Here is a 23,580-nt window from a genome sequence, read left to right as displayed (position 1 = left end):
CAACAAGTTATAGTTGCTTAGATGAGTAAACTCCGAATGTGGGGAAAGAAACTTAGTATTTTATTGTAAAACGCAGTTTTTCGACATTCTGCATAAATTATGATACTACGCACTAATTACCTATGCTAGTTAAAGTGTTTATGTTTCTAATTAATTAAAAAACAATATATGAACAGAATGTGCAGAAAGAACCTACAAGAAAGATCTTTGCGGGAAAATAGACAAGAGTTATTGTATGTATGTTTTTAGATGGCGGAATATGGTGCATAATTAAGTAATAAATCCGTTACTTTTCACAAATATTGTATTTTTTTCTTGTTAAATAACATTATTAAGCTATCAGTATTATTGCATCATCACAATTATTGTTTAGAAATTGATAAGACAAAACATTGTTTAAGTAAGTTGAGTATGGTAGATTTTCAGAGCAAATGTGGTTTTTCCTCATTTTCTGCATAAATTATGATAATGAGTAATAACTACTGACACCAAAACTTGTCAAAATATTTTTCATAGGTTAGTGAAACAGTAAATACATAGAAATAACAAAATAAGCCAGCAGAAATATGTCCATGAGCAAAACAAAATGGGGTCAAAAATGACCCCATACGGTCAGATTCGTCGTAAAAATGTAACGGTCGGATGAGGGTTAAGTAAGTTTTCTCCTTCTGTGTTTGATACCTAAGCGTTAATTACGTTAAACCTTGTCTTCAATAAAAAAATAAGATGTAAACTTTGCGAAAATTAAAAGTTGTATATGTTTTACCTTCACACTCGCCAGGAAACCCAGTCCCGTTGACAGCAGTGCTCCGGTAACCATGTTTACAGTCACATGTGTAGGAGCCGAACAGGTTTCTGCAGCGGGCGTTTTGGTCACACATGTACTGCTCAGTTGCACACTCGTCGACATCTGCATATATATATAGATCAATGATTTAGATACAAGCACAATGGTCCCTGTGTGATTCAATGTGTAAACTATGCAGCATAGAGATATACCTGTATTGAACATGTACACTTACATGTATCTCTAGTGGCTAAGAAACGATGACAATTGCATGAACTCACTTGCATGAAGATCAACAGTCTAGTCAATGAGAGCTGTGTACACTTTCGCAGATTATTAAATAGTTTTAAAGCAAACCATTTAAATCCTATTGTACTGCCTGGCACGCTATATGCAACTTAGTTCTGACATTGTGTTAGATCAGCGCATCCATTGTCCGTAGTTTTGCTCTGGCTTACCGACGAGCTTATCCGGAGTGATGCAGGGGACATCCTCCTCGGGCAGGGGCATTCCATCACAGTCGAACGGCCAAAGAGCGTCCAGACTGGTCAGGATGTGCTCGCAACTAGCCTAAGGATACAAAGTATGTGACTCGTTGATTTCATTCTCTAAATTATCAAAAGTGTTTAATATGTAAGTCTACGAAGAGCATTTTGTATAAAATTTGAAAGGCGTCAACAGGTGAATTGCATCTCTTGTTCTGATAATCAAATGAAATCTCTGCGATCTCGGAGATCTCCTGCGACTTGTCGCTTATGTTATACCCGCCTCACATTAGGCGCGATTCGATCGGAAGACTAGTTTACGAGCTCTAAATGACATTTTCGTGAGTAAGACGTCCGGTGTTCTCACGATCATCTTGCGATTTTTAGGGATCGCCGGCAATTTTCAGCAGTCTTACGACGGTCGCGGTGCAGCGAAACATGTTCTTAACATAAGCGACAAGTCGCAGGAGATCTCCGAGATCGCAGAGCTCGTTACCGAGTCGCAGATCGTGCGTGCAAATCGTGCGTACCTCGCAAGGGTATCGGTCAATAGTCTTGCGTCAATCCAACGATTGAAGACCGATAGGCGAGCACAGACATAGTTATTAATCATCGAACGCAAATCGGATGGCGAACGCCCGTTAGTCGGGCGACATTCGGGCGACGTTCACCCGACTTCCGATTGTTTACAAATATTGAATTTCTGGGAATGTGAGGGTAATTCTAACATTGTGGCCCCTGTTGCAGTATGTAGGCTGGCTTTGTGACACACTTTCCTTTCTTGTGTCATTTCTATTATGCCCGCGCATTCCATTCATTGGTTAAAAAGATTCCGACAACAAAATAAGCAACATTTATTGATCTCTTGCCTTTCTTGAGGAACGTTTTGTATTCCCTTGTCCGCGTGCAAGAGGTCATGGGAGGTTCATTATCATAGATTTATTCACCGCCGATCGCACGAGGCTCGCTTATATGTGAGGGGAACAGGTTTTGGGCGAAAAATACGCAAGACCATCTTAAGATCTTAAAATCAGCCGACCTTCCTGCGATCGCGAAGTACGTCCGAAGATCGTATATAATGTGAGGCGGGTATTAAGAACATGTTTCGCTGCACCGCGACCGTCGTAAGACTGCTGAAAATTGCCGGCGATCCCTAAAAATCGCAAGATGATCGTGAGAACACCGGACGTCTTACTCACGAAAATGTCATTTAGAGCTCGTAAACTAGTCTTCCGATCGAATCGCGCCTAATGTGAGGCGGGTATAATGACACAACGCATATTCAGGGTGTATTCGGAAATTTCTACGAACTAACCTGAATCTCTTTGCAGAACTTCCTACACGGAGCCAGTCTGCCATCGGCCTCGCATTTCGGCGTCACAGCCGCACAAACGGCAAAGTGGATGTGTTCATGGCAGTTACTGAATGGGGAAATAGATCCATTGAATGTTTACCTTCCGTACCTTCTTACAAGACTGTCTTCGTAGTCTTACAGTAAGCTAATAATGAGTCTTAAAGCTTTAGTTATGCCAATAAAGTCTATAAACATTTAGAGTAATAAAATCCCGACGATCTAAAAATATCAACGCAGTATCACTGCTTGACTAACCTGTTTGGTAGCATACTGAACATGATGATGGCGCGTATTCACAACGAAAACCAATTGACGAACAATCGTTTAACAACCAACGAACAAATCAAACCGCCCGCCAAAATGCAATCGGCCGACTAACCAATTAACCTGCCTTACCTATTGGCTAGCACGCTCAACAACATCCCGGTATCCCTGTCTGCCTGGATGGTCAGCTGACCCGGATGGCCCAGCATGTTGGGAAACCGGGTCGCCTTCCACGGCATGTCCAAGCACAGGGGCAGGGTGATGGGCTGGCAACCTGCAGGGGTAAAGGTTAGAGGTCAGGTCATGGGTCAACGTCATGCTAATTACACACATGGGCAGGATGATGGGCTGAGATGCTGCAGGTTAAAGGTTAGAGGCCAGATCAAGATTAAGGGTCCTGGCAATCAAAGGTAAATGGTCAGAGTTAATGACCATGTCAATGATGTACAGGGGCAGGTTGATTGGCTTATAACCTGCAGAGGTGAAAGGCCAAAGACTATGTCAAAGTTCATGAGAAAAGGTCAAAAGGGTATGTCAACATGAGGCTAACGTCACATTTCCAAACCGAGGCCCGACCGGTATCTTTGTTGAAACGAAAAATAGAAATGTATACAAAAAAAATGTATACTTTAATAATGGCCACGTTTCGTGTAGTTTGTGACGTAAGCCTTACGAAATGTAAGGGTTAAGAAACTGGGCATAGTTTAACTTTCTACAGCTAAAACGATAGAATGGAATAAAACATACCGTCACAGGTAGGCTCCAGGGACGACTCGAGAATCTCTGCGTTCTCTGGACGCGCCAAGGAAGAATCCAGGTCTTGGGGTTCACAATCTGTAATAAATGGTGTAGATGTTAAAGTAAAATGTCAAGCATCTAAGTGTCAACACACAGTAAAGATCATCACATTTCACTGATTTGTAGATGGCCCTAAACTAATGCTTCCGGGCGAAAGAAGGGGGGGGGGGGTCAAGCAAAAAAAAGTTTCTAAATTACAGTATTAACCTTTAAGTCAATTCTTTCAAAGGCTTGTCCTATGTTCACCCCCAATAAGACCGTAATAGAATAGTTACCATTTCAATGATGTTTCTTGAGTAAAGAGGGAACAAGGACGCTTTGGCTCGGTACCATGGAGAGTGTCCAGCATAGAGTTCTGATTAACCAAGGATGCTATTGAATAACATTTTTTTAAACAGTCAAAAACAGCAGAGAAATCAATGCGCTCAAAGATGTCATCCACAGAATTAAAATTAAAGACATATTTACAAAAATCGCGGGTCTTAGTGGCAAGTGTTCAGGGGTTGACACACCGGCGCACCAAATCCGTAGGTGTTTTGAGCTTCTTTACACAGATAAGCCTTGAGGCTCGTTGGGGACATGGGCATGGCGAGTATCGAACTCAGGACCTACTGATTCTGATTCAAACGCTCCAGCCGTTGCGCCACGCAGACACCACCTTTCGTTTTAGTGTGGCCTAACTATGAGGTTATACACATGTCAAAAAACACTCACAGCAAAACTGCTCGTCCTCCCCAAGCGGACAGTCTCGCCTGCCGTCACACATCTGGGCGGGCTCCAGGCACACCGGGGCCGACACCGCGTGGGTCTCGTTCCAGTTTCTCTGACAGGTCGTCTGCCTTGGGTTACACTGCTTCACGTTAGCTGGAAAAATCAGAAATTCAATCACCGGTTATTAATACAGCAAAGACATCATCCTAGATATAGCTTTAAGTCTAAATTCGAGAATAATAAGAATTAGTGTAAATGCACTAGGTGACTTCGATTGGGTCTTATCCCAGCTCCGCCGGTTGCAGTATCTTACGTCAGCTAAAGATGGCAACACACCATGATGCATGCGCACTCTTATTACGTTTAAAGGCAATGACAAGACAAAGAAATAGAATGATTCCAGAAAGCACTGCGATTTAATAAGGTAAAAACCAACTGAACTGTATACCAACGTCCAATTTCTAGGAGGTAGAACGAGGATCTATTGTCGGGCAAATGACTGACAGTGTGTAGAAGATGTATCACTATCATAAATTACTTTCTCTATTCCTCTCTATCCTTCATTATGTCTTTCTTTCTCCCTTCAAACCTCCCGTCCTTTACTCTTAAATTTTCTCCCTCCCTTCCTTAACCTCCCTCTCTTGCTAACTCTCTCTTCCTTCCCTATTTCTTTTGATAATTCTACATCCAGCGTCCCCTACTCTCATTCCATAGATTTCAAAACCAAATCCATGTCATCTCACTCACCAAAAGGAGACCTGATGCAGTTTTCCTCGGGTAGTTCCAGCATATCACAGCCCCGTGTGTCCCACTGGATCCCGACTGCCACCGCGTCGTTCCAGCACGCCTCCGACATCTCATAGCAGTAGGAGCGACAGATAGGTCTACGAACAAAAATCAGGGTTTATTATATGGTACATTTGAAATAGATCTGGCGGAGGACACTCGATGACGGCGCTAGGAAGATTTTAAAAGTCAAATTGAGGGCAAGTGCAATGTTTCACAAAATTTATGTTCTAGTATTTATCACATGTTTATTAAAAATATTCAAATACAATTCAATTTTACAAATTGATAATGAATTTTTTTCAGGAATTTTGAGTGACATCCATCACTCTTTTCAGCGTCACTAGAATGAACTGGAAAAACAATTCAATACAAGCACACCTAACTAGGAAACCGGTGATCATGTAATGATCGTACGTAAATTATCTTATCGTCATAAACTCAACAAACAACGTTGAAATGTTTGTTAAGATAAACTTTCCGAAACCATGGTTAATGTCAAATACAAATGATTTCACTATTGAAGAAAAGCATTGCATCGACTTATAATTATCGACAGAAGCGACTCTTTCCGCCAGGCTGTTAGGAAAGTGATCTTGATCTGGTTTTATCTTACTAACAAGCTAGATTTTCGCTGGTTTCGACAGAGAGGACAGACGCTATGTACAGTATATACAGGTTCATTGTACCGGGTAATTCCCCTTAGCAAGCTCTTTCCGGTAAGCACAATAAACTGTGGAGCACGGCTAAAAGTCCTGTCCTAAGGACTGTGAAGGTGGGGTCACACCTGCGTATATATTTAAGTCCGTATGGGGCGCGCATGGGAGTATTTACCTCCACCAGGCCCCACATGTACAGGTCGTGGAAAAATAATAGAAATTGGACAAACGTAAACAGGTAACATGTCAGACGAGTTAGCTGGGTCGCTAACTATACTTTTTGGTCAGCTAACTCATCTGGCATATCTATATTTGTCCAATTTGTATAAATTTCCCCGCGACATGTGGAGCCTGCTAGACACTAAGAGCTTCATACACACCTCAAACGGACTTGAATATACACGCATGTGTGACCCCGCCTTAACTCAAAGCCGGTAGCGTATGTGTCGGGTGAATCGGACTCACGGCTGCTAACCACTTGACTACGCACGCTACCTACCTACTTGTAAAAAAAAATCTTCTCACCTTGCTCCTTTAGGTGTGCATCTTGGGAAGAAGAACTCGCACAGGTAGTCCGTCAGGTATGGGTGACAGGAAGAGAGCTGCAGGTACTTCTGGAACTCCTCATAAGCCTCGCCCTGGCTTTCATAGTCAAGATAGGGGTTGGGGAATCTGGTCTGGTAACCCATGGCAGAGCAGGTGCCATATTCCAAAGGCTCACATCCTGAAATTAAGAGGGAAAAGGGAATGTCCATCCGGTTGTCTATAATCAAAAACTATTTATATAGTACGTTTATGAAAGTTAGACATCCAGGTAAACAATATTCAACTATTCATTGAATTAGACTGAAGCGTATCTGTAATGTTCTTTTGATAACGATGAATTCAAACCAAGGACTGAGTTTTTTTTAACGATAACCATTTCAATGCTATGGACTGCAACCCCCTTTTAATAACCGTTGGTATAAGCTTTTTGTTTGTACATGGAAATCAGAGCAGTTGTCAACACACTTTTATGGGTACATTTGACACAAAGGGTTTTTTTTTTTGGTTTAATGCAGTGAAACTTTACAACCGATCACCGCTACGAGCAATATGGGCGATTTGACACATTTTTAGTGATACACTTTATAAGTTTTCTCATCGATATATGAATAAGAACCAATGAAGAACGGCTCAAAAATATATTTGGCTTTTATTGGTCTTTGAAAATTCGGACTGTACATCAAACGGAATTAACAAACAGTACAAACCTATGGAACAGTTCCGCGGTGGCTCCCCGGGCCAGGTCCTAGTGCCAGGTATCTCCCTACCGGCCCCGTTCACGCACCAGCACTCCCCTGTGTTGCCGTCACACTGCGTCGACTCAAACTCTCCGAACTCGTCACACGCAGGTACAAAGATGCCGAACATCCCCATAGACATGTTTCTCATGGCGGTTTCCCTCATTCGTAAGCAACGACTGCGTCCTGTTAATATAATCATATAAATATTATCTAAAAAAATTCATTTGAAAGAGTTTTTGCTCAAACTGGCATTCACTTTGGATCACACGTGTGTGTTAGACAATTGAGCAATGACTGTCTCCTTCAAACTACATACCCACGACTGTTTTTGTTTTTTTTGACACTTTGAAATGCATTCCAAAATGTTTGGGTTACAGGTTTATTCCATCACAACTACGATTCCATGAAGATTTATTTCAGTTAATGAATGAATGGATGGACGAAAGGATGGACTGTGTTCACTATTGAATATATAATTTTTATAAGATTATAAAAGTTATAATCTTACCACAGAATTCCTCGTCGTCTCCTAGGGGACAGTCCTTGATGCCGTCACAGACCAGACTAGCGTTCACACATGCTGAGTTCATCCCACGACCACGACACCTTACTTCAAACTCTCCACATAGCGGACCTGTGCAGGACATCGATAAATGTGAGTGATAGAAAATATCTGAGAAGAGGAGTACAACCGGTTATACCCCCATTCCACTGGGACGGCGCTCTCGCGGCGCTCTCACGGCGATGGCAAATTTGACCATCGCGGTGAGAGCGCGGTGAAATCGCCAAGGTCGCCGTGGGAGCGCCGTGAGAGCGCCGTGAGAGCGCGGTGGGAGTGCCATCGCCGCGAGAGCGCCGTCACCACGGCGATGGTATGGAGCCCTGCCATACCATCGCCATGAGAGCGCCGAGGATGGCGATGCAACAATGATCGCCACGAGAACGCCATGAGAGCGCAGAGAGAGCGCGGAGAGCGCCAATAGGGCTGAACAATGGTAAATGATAGGACGGCGATCTCACCGCGCTCTCGCTGCGTTCTCAACTATAGTTCATACAATCTTTATTCTTGAAGAAGTATATTTTGATGAATTTCTTTGTCAAATCTTACTTTTGTGTCATGAATCACTTCCTAATTAAAATCATGGGTAATACAAATTGGATAACTACACAATCATACAATGCTTTTATTCAGCGTTTTGTATCACATGATTTCTCCAGATTAGATATAACATAAATTGGCGAAAAAGAAATAGGAGAAATGTTTTAAAAAAGGACAAATGATGTACAATGAATAAACTGAGATGGAATAATCAAGAACACTATTATTATGTCTTGACTTATTTTTTAAATGTCAACATAATAACATTTTAGTTTTCATGTTCTTAACCTGTAGATTGAGATTATGGAAGACTTATTTTCAATACATCAAATCGTTTCACTATCTTATAATTTACCATAATAACGTGGCATGATAATGATATTCATTTTGAATAAGTTACATGGCAAATTTAATTTTTTTAAAGCCAGCAAATCAAACGTATGGGTTATCTTAGACTCACGCTGAGCCCTGTACAGTGAGCAAAATGGGATTTGTTAACAGCCTTCATTTTATAATTTAAAACTGCATAAGACGTAAAGGTATGAGTTAGTAGACAATAAAATACACAAAACGTAAGAAATTTCGTTCTTTATCTATGAAATTCGTTGAGTAATCTTTTAAGTCTTTGGCAGCCCATAAAAGTTGCTGACTTTTAAGTTGTCCGTCGCGCTGAGAGCGCGCTGGCGTCGCAGTAAAGATTCCACTAGAGCAGCTTTTTCTGCCATCGCGGCGCTTTCACGGCGATGGGGCAAATTTGCCATCGCCGTGAGAGCGCCGTCAAAGCGCCGTCAAGTGGAATGGGGACCTTAGGGAACAGCGGGCCGAGTGCGGCGCCATTGAAAGTTTGAATTCCTGATTCGGACATTACTGTTGCAACACTTTTTGTTCGAGGGCACCGAATTAGGTCAACTTCTGGCGCATTTCGCATCGAAACAGGGGTTTTCTCAGGTGGTTATGACATAAATAAAATACAACACGGTGTATTCCGTATCCCCCTCGTATACACCGTATTGTATTCTTTATATACCGGCTGTACTTCTCTGACTCCTGACTCCTCTATTTGTTCCATATATCTATGGTTTTTCCAGTGGACTATGGAGTCTGGTAGGGGCTACTAGCTTACTAGGTTACATCATATAGAATCAAGACAAGCAATAAGAAATACGGTTCTTAGTGGCAAATACTAAAACGTACATATTGGCACTGGCACATTAGATTCCAGTTTTTTTGTTTGCTATACACAGATTAGCCGAAGAGGCTCGGTGGGCGTCACTCTACCGTCAGGGATAGTCATGTAAAATGTATTTCCCAATTTGCAATACTGGTTGGCATGGCAGGTAAAGAACAAAGGGGTTCCCTGTACTACAGATGTGAGCTTGCGAACGAAGTTCCCAACATTCGACCAGTTATATACGCCACACACGACGCCAGACTAGCACTGCTTAATGAAAAAAAAATGCTTAAAAATGCTTCTTTCCAAATATGCATGAACACAGGACAACCGTTCCTATGTATACTCATACTTCTTACAACATAGATTACATTTAGTTTGACAACCTTAAGGCCATTTTATATGCCCCAAGTCAACAACCTATTCTTGTATATAATAACGAAAGTTTTACCACAATATTCCTCGTCCTCTCCCATAGGGCAGTCCCTGTGCCCATCGCAGACGTGCATGTACTGTACACACACTGGGGCAGAGCTGTTCCTAATCCCACCACCAGTCTGGTTTCTCATGGAAGAAGACATGTTTCTTCCACATCTGAACTCCCATACCTCGCAACCTGTAAAATAAGAAAGCAGTCTGCAGATTCAGCAAACCCTAGTAACGTTTTACGTTACGGTAGAACTTTATATATCTGTTGTGTTCTCATTTTGCAACTTACTGGGATCAACCCTTTGTATACAATTATAAAGATAAGGCACACAGGTACACAATACTTACATTCAATCTTAGTCTATAACTGGATGAAACCATTGTTGTGATGTTTTCGCTGATTGTTTTATAATTTAGATTTTGTTGAATACGTCAAAGTAACATGACTTAAAGTACAACAATGTGTTCTTTATCTCTGAAATTCGTTGAGTGACGCACCGTTGCCCCAGGTGCGGTGAGATACCACCGTAATTTAAGCAAAGGACAAAAGCCTTACCGCAACGCGCTTCGTCGTCCCCCATAGGACAATCCCAATGTCCGTCGCAGACGTACATGCTGTGCACGCACACACTTTCAGAGATGTTTCTCATGTCACTCCTACTGCGGTTTCTCATCATTGACGGAACATTTCGGCCACAACGAAACTCCCAATCTTCACAACCTGCATTGCCTTTTGAATAAAATTTAAGATATAGGATTGAAATAGCTTAGCAATAGACAACATGTACTCATCATGCTGAAATGCTCTCAAAATGTACACATTATTCTGACATGCTTATCAATAAAATGGCTTTGCTGAAGAAAACTGTAGAGAGGAAGATTTCAGATCTAGAGATAAATCTTAAGTGACTAATTCCAATCAAGTCTATTGTCGATTCCTTAACCCTCAAACCACCGTATGGGGTCAAAACTGACCCCAGGCGTATATCGATGTGTGCCATCAAGGCATTTGTCGACGAAAACAAATTTCCTCCCATGAGTTTGTTTGTATATATGTCCTATAACTTCTTATACGTTTTTAACGAGATTGGCTCATTATTGATTAAGTTATCTTAGAAAAATTATGTATGGTCCAGTGGGGTCAAAACTGACCCCAGCATTTTTTTAAACAAACTTTTGCGACCCACACCTGGACTACTTATCGTAGGATCACGAAATTTTCAGAGAATGATGTACATGTGAGCCAAAATTGTTGTAACAGCTTTTGTGCCAATATCATGTTATATGACGACATTATGACGTCATTTAGGTAATCTCGGCCGCCATCTTGGATTTTGCCTGATGACATCATTAAATTAGCATAAATTATGAATATTGAGTTATGAAATTTACGTTGAATTTCATAAGATGTGATAAACAACTGATATCTGCTAAGAAAACCTTAAAACTTAAATGTATAATGCAAAATTAGAAAACTTAATAATAATAATAATTAGTAATAAACATGTCTGTCAGAATTTCGTTGCCAGGGCAACATGAAAAATGATTAACATACTTTGTTCACTGAAAATTTTTGCCTTCAACATTTTCTAAAAAGTTACCAAGTTTGGTGGCCCTAGCATGAGCCATTCAGTGACTATACGGCATTGAAGTTGGCATCAAAAACCTCCTTCCCGGTCTTAATAGCATTGGTGCAAAATGTGGTCCTCATGATCTTTTGCATAAATTATGATAATGAGATAGAAATATTCTCACCTAATCATGTCAGACTGTTCCACATAGATTAATGAAACTAAATATATATACAAATCACAAAAAGAGTCACACAAAAAACTGTTTTTGTACAAAATGTTTTGGGGTCAGTTTTGACCCCATACGGTAATCTACGTCACAAAAAAGCTACGGTGGTTTGAGGGTTAAACGTGCAAAAATCATTTTCAAGCAAAATACTTCATACAAACATTGTTGATTTGAAGCAAAGTCTTATACGGCAAAGACACACTAAGGAAACCACTAGGGGTGGGTGCCACAACAGAATCGTCTAGGAACTATGAATGATAATAAACTTGGTAAGAATGGCAATCAACTCTCCTGTTTTGCTATAGTTATTTATTGGACCAGTAAGCCCAAAAACGCCTGCCGGTATCATTTTCTATTCTGTCCAAGGTTTACCTTGACCGGTGCAACAATAAACAAAAGACGGTCATGTACCGGTAAAAAGGGGACTGTTTGACAGGTGCTCTTACCACCGTGACAGTTCATCTCGTCTTCACCGAAAGAACAGTCCCAATTTCCGTCACAAGCAAGACTGTTGCTGATACATGTCACATTTCCAAACCAATCCCGGCATGCGATATCACCAGGGCTACAGCGATCTCCTAAAGAATAGACATCACACGAAAAATCATTCGGGGTATTCAGATATTGAATTAAATTTACATATATATTATCTTTCTCAAGAATGCAGGTAAACAAATGATTCATGACTTGGGTCCCAATTCCAAACGCGGGGGCCGGCCGAGTAGCGTTCGAAATTCGGAGACGAGAAAAAACTATTAAAAAAACGGTAATAATACACACGGAAAACAGCCATGAGCATAATGTGTGTATATTTCTTGGTAAACACTCGTATTTTTTCGTTTCCGCAAACATCCCGGCCCCGCCCCGTTTCGAAATGGGACCTAAGCCTAAAAAGTAGTAATGTCCATCTTGTGAACAAGTCTAAAAGAGTACCTACTGTCTTCGAAGGGTTACGTCTGATTTAGAAAAGTACTTACCGCATCGTTCTTCATCCTCTCCAAAAGGACAGTCCCAATTCCCGTCGCAAGCGAGACTGTTGTTGACACAGGTCATATTTCCCGACCAATCCCAGCATGCGATCTCATCCAGGGTACAGCGATCTCCTTAAAACGAAATTACGGGAAAATAGTTAGAGTTCAACTCCTTTAAAAGTACCATTTTCTCGCTCCATGTTGATAAAAAAAACGCTTTGTGGGTAAGAAGTAAAATGGTTCATCAGTAAACACATCATCCTAGTACGCAGGGACATACAACGGCGAAACCTCGTGTCTGGATGTACCGTACCCTGCTGTCTTGACGGTCACCCTTAGTTCTTCACCGCCCTGCTTACAAATATTAATGGCCTTACCCTTACATATGTGAGATCCCTTTTGAAAACTGAAAGGCCTATTCTCTGATTGGCTGACAACTGTATTGTGGCGACGACCACAGGAACTAAGAGTGATGGTGGAAAGAGCAGGGAACATCCGGACAGGTGGATGCCGTTGGATGTCCCTGCGTATGATGATGCGTTAACAAGGCTGACGGAGTTCCTGAATTCTCAAAGGATTACTTATATAAAATTTAGAAGAATACTTACCACACCCTTCTTCATCTTCTCTAAAAGGGCAGTCCCAGTTCCCGTCACAAGCGAGACTGGCGTTGACACAGGTCAAATTCCACGACCAATCCCGGCAGGCGATCTCACCTGGGCCACAGCGTCTTCCTAGAATCAGAAAAAAAAACAGTTGAAATGCAAAAATGAGTAATTAATAAGTCAGTATTGTCATACGTTGTATTACAGGTGTATCATACCGCCCCTAACGGGTAGGCATGCACTTTCTTCCAGCCGAATACGCGACGGGGATGCGCCAAGTCTCCCGTTCGGGGAAATGATGTAAATCACCGTATGGCTGATACGGTATGAAAGCACGCTAGGCCTCCATTTGAAGTGAAACACTAACTCCAGACAGCAGAATTTATACCATCGCATACCGCACCATCGCATTTTCTTCAACGTGCATGGGGTGTGGCTCTCCCCAAACACGGGACCTCCATTTACGTTCTATCGGAAGGACGACCCTAGCCAAAGCTTGATACTCATTTGAACCCGAGTGAAGTGTGGAAAGCTTCCTGACTAAGAAGTAGAATGGTTTATCCCTTCAACAAGGCTGACGCAGTCTAAATTTCTTCAATGGGTTAGTTATGTAAAGTTTAGAACAATACTTACCACATCGTTTTTCATCGTCTCCAAGAGGACAGTCCCAAAACCCGTCACATGCCAGACTAGCGTTAACACATGTCACGTTCATCCCCACGGTTCGACAGGGCAGCTCACCCGGACCGCAGCGATTTCCTAACGGCGGGCGTCCCGAAGGTCTTGGACTAACAGGGGGTTGTCCCGAAGGTTTTGGACCACCAGGTGGTTGTCCCGAAGGTCCGGGAGTACCCGTCGTTTCCTCCGGAGTAGCAGTCGTTTGGTACGGAGTAGTAGATAATTGCTCCGGAGTAGCATATGATTGTTCCGGGGTAGCAGACGTTTGGTACGGAGTAGTGGATGATTGCTCCGGAGTAGCAGATGATTGTTCCGGGGTGGCAGACGTTTGCTCTGAAGAAGACGACGTTTGCTCAGGAGTAGAGGACGTTTGTTCCGGAGTGACAGACGATCGTTCCGGAGAGACAGCCGAAGTATATGTGGCTGTTTCCATTTCAACGGTAGGAGAAACCTGGGTGCCTAATTAATATTGAAAATAATTTCACGGAATCAGTATGATGTTTATTGACATAATATGAATATGTACATGTATCCGTATGTGGTATGACTGCTAATCTTATATGGAACATTTGAACCCCCAGGACGAGCACTGGCCGTCTTTGATCGAGAAAAAAGAAGAGTAAAGCTAACGTCACATTTCGACATAGGGGCACGGGGTAGGCAGTTGGGGGGAACGTGAAGTACGATATTATTGACAACAAAAGCATAGGACCAGAAAACTTTCAATTCGTAATTTGCAGTCTTGTGGTTTAGCATTTTTGCTGATTTTTTTACCCTCCCTCCCGCATAAGTTTTGGGGTCTCCAAAGGATTCTATACATATCTGTGATGTATGCGATATAAATATTGACTGTACCGCAAAAATCTTCGTCTTCGCCGAAGGGACAGTCCCAGTTGCCGTCACATGCCTGACTGGCGTTCACGCAGGTCGAGTTTCCGTCCCAGCTCCAACATTCGATCTCTCCTTCAGTGCAGTTTCCTGTAAAAACACACAAATAATGATGTAAAAATGCCTAGCAAAAAAATAAGTTATCTTTCCTGTTTCAGTCCTGAAAACCTGGGAAAGGTATGTAGGATCCGGGGTTATCTTTTTTCATATTTGAAAAAAAAAAGCTTTAGCCAAAATGCAGACTGTCAAACATAGCAAAGCTTTCATACACGCAAAGCGGTTACAAAGGATACCCCCCATTCCAGAAGCATTTCTGTGTTAGAAGAACGTCAGGGATACAACAGCGTGCCTATGAATCTGGTATGTTACGCAAAAACTGAATGGTTATACAGAAACATACCGTTTGTACAGTTAGCTTCGTCCTCCCCCATGAAGCAATCCTTGATGCCGTCACAGACGAACTCGTTGAACAGACAGGACACGTTTCCGCCGGGGCTCCAACATTCTATCTCTCCGGGGGAACAGCGTTCACCTGTGTGGCGAAAGAAATAGTACAAGGTAAAATAAGTGGTCATCTTTCATAGTTTCATGGCATAAGTCGGTCCATGGTTTGCACTGCGCTTACGAAGTGTAACAAATTTTATGGCCACCTAGTAGCCTAGTACCTAAACATACAGAAAACGTATCAAGCATGGTCTAGTCAAGAACTGTTACAAGTCATATGCTTGACCTCACACATGCTTAGATCAAACCACGAACCCGCTGAGTCGGGCTTCCGCAAAGAGTATTCCAACTCGAATTCGCCTGTTTAACCCTATTCAGACCGGGCTTTTTTGGTCATCCCTGGACCGGGGGGGGGCTTTTGAGGCCCTCCATTTCTAAGTCCTATAACTCTAAAACGACGTGCCGTAAGGCCACCAAATTTTCAGGACATAATATCGACATAATATCTGACAAGTATTTGACGTTTGACGTTACGTTGACGTAAGATGACGTAATTATGACGTCATCAATTTGATTATATTGGCCGGACCCATGAAAAAAGGGTTTTTCTCAGAAAACTTCAAGTTATGCTAAAAAAATGTAACAACAAGTGCAGATAACAGAATAATAATGTTTATTACGACTTGTGTTGCCAATAGCAACATCGATAACGTCAAAATGACGTCACAAAATGACGTCATGCACATCTAAGATACGAGTTGGGCTCCGCCATATTATATCCACCACCTTGAATTTTTAAAAATCCTTTTTTTGCAACAAATAATCACAAAGGGCAATGGAAATAGACTAATTTCATTCATTTAGATGGTTTTTGATGAAAAAATACCAGGTAGTTACAAATTCTGAGGGATAATTAGCTTGTTATTCTTGATCTTGCCATACGGTCCGCCATCTTGGATTTTGGGCTGATGACGTCATCAAATTAGCATAATTTATGCATATATAATTATGAAAGATATGCTAAATAATATAAGATTTTATTTATGCTACAAAATAGCAGTAATATAACAAATAAATATGAAAAATACATTGTTAGAACCAAAAATAGTAATTTTTGGCAAAACAGCCTGTCAACAAACGGTTGCCATGGCAACACGAAGAAATGGAAAATTTTTCAAACTTCGTAATTTTTTTGCCAACAATATTTTAGGAAAACTCACCAAATTTGGTGGCTCTAGCGTAAGCCGTTCTGGCGTTATAGGACATCGAAGTTGCCGCGGGCCTCAAAAGCCCCCCCCCCGGTCTGAATAGGGTTAAACCCATTCGATGAGACTATGGATAGGTTTATGAAGTGACTTCTGCATAATAGTTCCACCAGTTTGTCTAGTTAGCTGTACTTGTATCAATTTAGCTCTGCCAGTTCTAGTGATGCTGAAGAAGACTAATGATCGAGTGATCGATGTCACTCGAAACGTCCCGAAGTAAATATCCCTTTTTGTCCGGTTTAAGCGATTGTGTTGTAATAGAATGAGAGACTCGTTATGGATAATCATCATACCACAATCCATCTCGTCCTCTCCCGAGGAACAGTCGTGGAAACCGTCACAGACTTGCCAGGGGTCAACGCACTCCGGGGTCGAACTGTTTCCGGATCCGGCACTGTTCATCATGCCCCGAAAGTCCAGGTCACACTGGAACTGCCAGGCGGTACACCGACCATCTGAAAATAACATAAGCACAAGTGTTTGAGGTCCATAATCCATTTGGCTCTGTCATAAAAAATTGATAAAGAACTCATGGCTTTCACATTACTAAGCTTATTTATTCCTTTCCTATTCACCCACTATGCTCATGCTTTGGAATATGTAACTATATCTATCTATATAAACCTCTTTCAATCTATCTCTATATGAGTGTGTGTGTGTGTGTGTTTCTGTGTGTGTTTCTGTGTGTGTGTGTGTGTTTGTGTGTGTGTGTGTGTACATGTGCAGACAAATAAGGGGTAGTGAAATAGATTGATTGACCTAATCAATCTCCGTTTCTTTAACCTATCTGACCTATCTCCAACAGAAGTGACGGACTTTTCATGCTAATGACTGTAGTATTTTCCCTTTAGAAACATAATAAAGGAAAGGTTACCACAATGATCCTCGTCTTCACCGAAAGGACAGTCCCAGTCTCCATCACATGCTAGGCTGGCGTTCACACACTGCACCTCCGTCCCGTTCCACAAAGGGCTCCAGCACTCTACCTCTCCTTCTGGACACACTCCACCTTTAAGGGAAGGTATCAGAATTTTAGAGATGTTTGTTTTCCTGAGCGTACATACCGTAAGAAGTAAAAGGTTGGCTCAGGCCCGAAAGTTCCAGGTTTCGATTATCGATATTCTAACCATGGGAGAGGCACTCCACACGACTTTTATTACTTCACTCAGGAGAAATGAGTACCTGCTAACTTCTGCCAGGAACGTTCCTCGGATACGGCGTTAAAAGGAGGTTTTGTGTTCTATATTTTAGGGCAACAACACCTACCGCATGTTAAAGACCCCACTATACACTTCGACAAAGAGTAAGGGCATGCCTCGGCGTGCAATCGTTCAAACCTTTTCGTCTGGAGTAGGCCATTCACCACAAATCACCCGGGAAAAGGCCTGGGCAACCTCCGTCTTGTATCAGCCATAACAAGGTTTATGACAAGGTTTGTTTCAAAATACACGAAATGTCTCGGATGTTTAAATTGTTAACATCGCCGAGGAACACCAGGCCAATATTCGGATGCGTTGTGCGTAGATAGTCCGAGGTTGCGATGAGGTGCTCGACAAGGTCTTCTCCATGCGGAGACTGCGGAGGATGCAGCGTAGGGCGATGGCTGAGATGTGGCGTGGTAGGCGATATGGACGTACTTTGACCCACAAACATTCGAGATTGTGTGAGACTGTGACTTCAGGGATGGTGCTAGAGGGAATGATGTCCTAGAAGTAGAGTGCTACACGACGAGTGGTGCGACACTTAGAGGAGGGTCTGCATGGGGGGTCCTGACAACGCTATGCCCTAAATTCGGGACGGTCACAACGCTTTGTGTCAAATTTACGAAGGTCGGCAAAGTTTTACGCTAAATTGAGAACGTTTGGCAACGGTTTACGCTAAATTCTGGAAGGCTGGCAACACTCGACAGAAAGTGTTTACTCTCTGAATCACTATTTCGTACATTTTGAGGTGCAATTTTTGCTTGCAGGCAAAGCTAGGTAAAATGGCATATCTAATCAAAGATTCCGAGGGTCCAGTGTACGCTTTTGAGGGTGACGCCACAATATTTTTGTGCCGAAGGGTCGAGTAGGTGGCGTAGCCGTCGATGGACTGAAGTTGGTCGGGCGCGGAAAGGGTAAACCACGACTCGGATACAACCACAATGTCTATGTTGTTGCTCAACAAGACAGCCTGAAATTCATCTAATAAGTCGTTTACTAGAGACATTAGATTGGTCAACATGATTTTTGGCATAGGGAATGGATTAGTACGGTTATCGTCACTTACCGCAGCCAATGATGGATCGTCGTGTCTAATTGTTTTGACGCTGGACAGGTAGCGATGGCGCGTGATTTGCATATAAAGGAAGTACTTGTATCCGACTGTTGGCATGGGGAGGGACGATGGCGCAAGACTTTGGAAATCTTACGTAAAATGTGTTCCCCATCTTTTGTCCCCCTTGGTCTGCTTCTCTTGAAGATTTCGCTAAGGCGTATACAAGATTTCAGCGGATCAATCCTGGGGACCACGCGACTCAGATTCCGGATGCAATCCACAGAATACCGACGGAAACTTGACGACGCCATTGTTCGTATTGGTCTACACACTGCAGCCAGTCTCGGTAACAGCCACGTTTACTCTTACGGTTCTCCTCTCTACCTTAGATAGTTGTCTTAAACTATCCACAGATAATTGGATCACTTATAGTAACACATATATTGCACTTTTCCCGGACATCGGTGCAGTTAATGGTACGAAAGGGACTGTTTTGGGGTGCAACAACCGCGGCTGCCACCTAAGAGCGCCACCTTGCGTGCTTGACACTATATTGCTATAAGGCCATTCAGGTCATATGCTTTTAAATACAAACAAGCAAATATATGTACATTTAATGCAAAGTAACAACGATTGAGCATACGAGTAACATACGTGAGATGCAGCCGCCGATGAATTCGAACTCATCAGGTAGAGTATCGCACTCTCTGGTGATGTTAAATATCTCTAGGATGTCGTCACACTGGGCCATGACGTCATCACAGAGGCTCTGGCAGGGCGGGCGGTCCAGGCAGGCGGCACAAATGATGAGGGACACGTTGTCATGGCAACCGCTTAGATAGAGGTGGTTAACAAGATACTTGAATAATTTGCTAGATGACAACAATTAAGAAAATGTGGAGTAATGTATTCTAAGAATGAGGGGAAGGGTGGCAAAATAAGCGCATTTTATCAACAAAACAAAACAAAGAATAATAACGAACGAACCATATTATGTCTACAATAATCTATAAAGGTCATCTATGTGGCCTTGATAGACAAAAGGCAAAATGCAAGACTGGCGAGGGACGGTATTGACTAATTTTGACCAATTCCTATTTTGACGTCAAGTATCTACAAGACCATGTGCCAAAACGGATTGGAAATTTGTTCCTTATAAAAGCGTATTGGAGCGCACTCTAGTGTTTTATTATATAACTGCAGGACATGTCTGAGGCTTTTTTTCAATTGTGAGCGAAATCTTCTCACCTTTCTATTACTCCCATCATGTCTTCAAAGGTCTGGTTCCCATCAGTCGTGTCATTACTGAAGTTATCCAGCATGCCCCACATATCCGTGCCGTTGGACAGCACTTCTTGGCATAGCTCGTAGGTTACCGAGTCACATTCTGAAAAAAAAAAGGTTTTGCCGTTATCGTTTCATTTATGGTATTCATGACTACCTATCACCGGCCCCTCTTTCTATTACTAACTACTCTCTTGTTAGGAAAATGTAAAAAAAAAAAAAAAAAAAAAACTCGTAAAGCATTCACTGCTGCATCCTTCAAAACCTATGAGTAGATGCTACATATTACCAAAAAGCGAACTCCCCACGCATTTGTATAAGGTATAATAAATTAAAAGCTAGTGTGTCGTTGCAATTGCTGTTGTTGCAAATTTTTCGTTCCATGACATTCAATTTCTCAACTTCTGCCGCATTTTGCATCAAACTTTGTTTTCTCGGGTGTGTATGAAAAAATACATCACGGTGTATTCCACATCGCTCGAACCCCAAACGCTCCCGGGGGTAATTAATAATAAGGTCACCCATCTGCCTTCAGGGGATCCTACCTGTGATTTCAAAGGTACACCGGGTGGTACGAAACACGTATACATATACCGTGTTTTATATTTACTGCATGGATATGAGATTTTTCTAGTCTTTTGATTTGACGTTTCAAATAATGAAAATGTGGTAAAATAGGCTGAATAGTCTCCCAGGAGCTAGACGTCTATGTCTATGGCCATAGAGAGTTGATATCCACTAGTACTAGTCGATAGTACAATACAGGCAGCGCCCTACGACTTACCATAAGTCTGAGGCCGATTGGCACAACTTTTGTCTATTCATCAGGGATAAAGATTAAAGTATTTATATTCTAGAGTCAGCGTTAGATGAGTCGGTAACTATGGCGTTTACCATCTTTTTTTTTCCACTTGCAACTAGCCCTCGGGAATGAATTTGCAAAAGTTGTCTCTTACATACTTGTTGGGACTGAGCCATATTCCACTTTGATGACAGAACTGTATGTTTAATTTTTTTTTTTTTATATGTCTGAAATTCATAATTGTATTAGCTTTTGATTCACCTCGCCGACACGTTTATGTATGTCCCGAGGCGTCGGCTCGGCCCACCGTAATTATGCAGTGTAATTAATCCCATTAAAATGACATGGTATGTAAATTTTCGTCAACGTTCTTTGTTCCGGTGTATTGAGGCCATCCGTTGTTTATGTGTTGCCTTGCAACGGTATCTTATGAGCTTTGAGCAGGTGTTGCACTCGTTGTGTTGGTGTCATAAGGCAAAGAAAAACAATATGTCGTCGTCTTTATGTTTAAAATAGGTGTAATTCTCTCTCTCTCTCACCACGCAATCACACACACACAGAGCTGGAGAGAATTACATAGATATATAGATAGATATAGATAAATTGATTGATTGATAGATAAATAGATAGACAGATAACAACATCTTGCAACATTAGGTATATGTGAATAAAGTAAACTGTAACTTCTACATACGAAAAATTCCATGATCAATTCCATGGCATGTTATTACAAATTCTTGATTGTAACTGTTTCCATAAGCAACAGCATTTTTCTTTTATTATTATATGTTGTGATTTAGTCTTGCTAAAACTTGTTCATTCATACATGTTGTGCTTGAGAGATTTTGTGTATATAGTTTAGGTAACCTGATATTATGACCTGTGTTTTGTATATACAACAGATTATAAAGATTGTAACTTCTTAAAGGTCACCCAACATTCTACCAGCGCGAATTATTATACATTTTAAAGATAATTAGGACGCTAAATAGAGCTCCACCCACGTAATACATGTCTCTCACACTAGCATATATCCTGTGCCAGCCAATGCCAATATGGTAACACCCGGTGATTTTTTTGGGCTTAGTGTTTGAAACCCTAACATCAGAGCACCGCGCGGGAGTCAGAATACTGTAAATGCATTTAAGTTCGCGGGGATTTAATTTCGCGGAACCGTGAAAAGGGACTTTTCTCTCTGGTTTTAAGTTTGCGTTAGCACTATGCACTGCAGACCTTTATAGGTATTTTTAAATTCGCGATGAAGCAGCCACCGCAAAAACCGCGAACATTAAACCACCGCGAAAGTTTCTGCATTTACATCTTGGCTTTGTGATCAAAGCAACTACCCACCACAACACACGTAAAATATAGTCTTTTCCAGACTGACAACAGTAGCTATTATAGGAAACATAATTTGCCAGGGGAGTTTTGCTAACAGAGGAGTTGCTACCGGCCGCGAAACCCGTAGGGATAATATGTCCTAAGCGTGGACCGACTAGTACTCCTCTGGCCAATTTTTTTGTTTTGTTTCAGAATTCTACGATCCCCGTACCCCGTAAGAAGGCCTGTTGGAGAGCAGTGAACACCAATAGAAATCTGCATTGGCCATAACGTACAAATAGGCAAGTTCAGGGTGTCATAATCTCACCCGTGAGCATTCCAGGTCATAAGAACTCACCCCACACAGCAGCATACTATCTCGAGTGTCCAAAAGTCTAATTTAAAAAAAAAAAAATTCCGACCAGCGGAATTTATCGCGGCTGTCAAATATCTTGGCTATTTCTGAAGTTATCTGTAATTCTATGAGACTTTTATGAGCCCGTATTTCGTCGATTACCAAGTATGATTTGTCAATGATTGTCCATTGCAAGGGGAATGGGTCCCTTTATGATAGAAATTCATAATTCCTTGAGGGATCCTTTTTACATATAAAATATGTCCGATTAAAGATAACAGCCTAGGAAAGCTTGTTGCCCTACATGCCACGACATGTACAATATGCGACCAGAAAGCAAGTAATAAACACGTTTCCCGTGCAATTTTTACAAGCAAAAAGAACTTTCCACTTACCACCAGATAATCTGAATCCCGAATGTGGTTCGTGTCGACCGTAAACGCAGCTCACAAGACACCAAACTGTAATCCAGACGAGAAGACTCGTCTTCACAGCCGACATGTTTGTCGGAGTGGACTATGGATGGGTGTAATCATGCGTATACAGCAGGTATAAGCCTGCATTAGGGAGACCTCACCCGCTAACACTAGCGCCGCAGGGATATTGTGATTGTAAAGAGACAAGGACTGGTCTTTCCGGTAGATTATATCATAGCAACCGGTGTAAGGAATGAGAAGATACAAATAAAAGGACAGAGACGAAGTGGCGGTGAGCTCAGTCTGTGACACTTATATAAACTTGTACAACGGAAAAATAAATGGATGTAACTTGACAAAAACAATAAGCTTTGTGAATGAATAAAGCAACAAATACATGAGGTTTCAGAGTGTATACCCTCCAATTTTACAAGATTTAGAATGATGTATACATAATATTCAAATGTTTTATAAAATGTGATCCTATCAAAACGTAATATGACGGCACAAATAAGACGTAAAAGCGTTTCTATGATGTAATGCTGAGTAGGTGTCATAATGTTTCAATTGTCTTGCAACATTTACCATGCAGAGTAACGTCAGAGCAGGGTACATCTGCAGTGTACATTATGTGTTATCGATTAAGTTGCACTGCTCCTGCGTCATG

The 23,580-nt window shown here is 41.8% G+C and overlaps 1 protein-coding gene across 1 annotated transcript in view; it reads right to left on the bottom strand.

Moving 5' to 3' along the window:
* LOC118411162 overlaps positions 1-23,059 on the bottom strand; it is a 40,775-nt gene extending 17,716 nt beyond the window's left edge. The window contains exons 1-23 of the mRNA XM_035813215.1: positions 22,893-23,059; positions 19,985-20,123; positions 19,391-19,569; positions 17,355-17,489; positions 16,774-16,935; positions 15,172-15,303; positions 14,739-14,861; positions 13,839-14,342; positions 13,209-13,334; positions 12,607-12,732; positions 12,076-12,207; positions 10,386-10,559; positions 9,852-10,016; positions 7,639-7,764; positions 7,098-7,313; positions 6,370-6,568; positions 5,147-5,283; positions 4,403-4,552; positions 3,638-3,724; positions 3,023-3,164; positions 2,588-2,693; positions 1,246-1,357; positions 767-910 (exon numbers count right to left, since the gene is read on the bottom strand). Coding sequence (XP_035669108.1) covers positions 767-910; positions 1,246-1,357; positions 2,588-2,693; positions 3,023-3,164; positions 3,638-3,724; positions 4,403-4,552; positions 5,147-5,283; positions 6,370-6,568; positions 7,098-7,313; positions 7,639-7,764; positions 9,852-10,016; positions 10,386-10,559; positions 12,076-12,207; positions 12,607-12,732; positions 13,209-13,334; positions 13,839-14,342; positions 14,739-14,861; positions 15,172-15,303; positions 16,774-16,935; positions 17,355-17,489; positions 19,391-19,569; positions 19,985-20,123; positions 22,893-22,998 — 3,622 coding nt within the window. The 5' untranslated portion in view covers positions 22,999-23,059. The remainder of the gene's footprint in view (positions 1-766; positions 911-1,245; positions 1,358-2,587; positions 2,694-3,022; positions 3,165-3,637; positions 3,725-4,402; positions 4,553-5,146; positions 5,284-6,369; positions 6,569-7,097; positions 7,314-7,638; positions 7,765-9,851; positions 10,017-10,385; positions 10,560-12,075; positions 12,208-12,606; positions 12,733-13,208; positions 13,335-13,838; positions 14,343-14,738; positions 14,862-15,171; positions 15,304-16,773; positions 16,936-17,354; positions 17,490-19,390; positions 19,570-19,984; positions 20,124-22,892) is intronic.
* Positions 23,060-23,580: the final 521 nt, after the last annotated feature.

Source organism: Branchiostoma floridae, chromosome 3 (assembly GCF_000003815.2).
Source record: "Branchiostoma floridae strain S238N-H82 chromosome 3, Bfl_VNyyK, whole genome shotgun sequence".
In the NCBI taxonomy this organism is placed as follows: Eukaryota; Metazoa; Chordata; class Leptocardii; order Amphioxiformes; family Branchiostomatidae; genus Branchiostoma; species Branchiostoma floridae.
The sequence above is the reverse complement of the archived record's forward strand: the minus strand, read 5'-3'. Positions and strand labels throughout refer to the sequence as shown.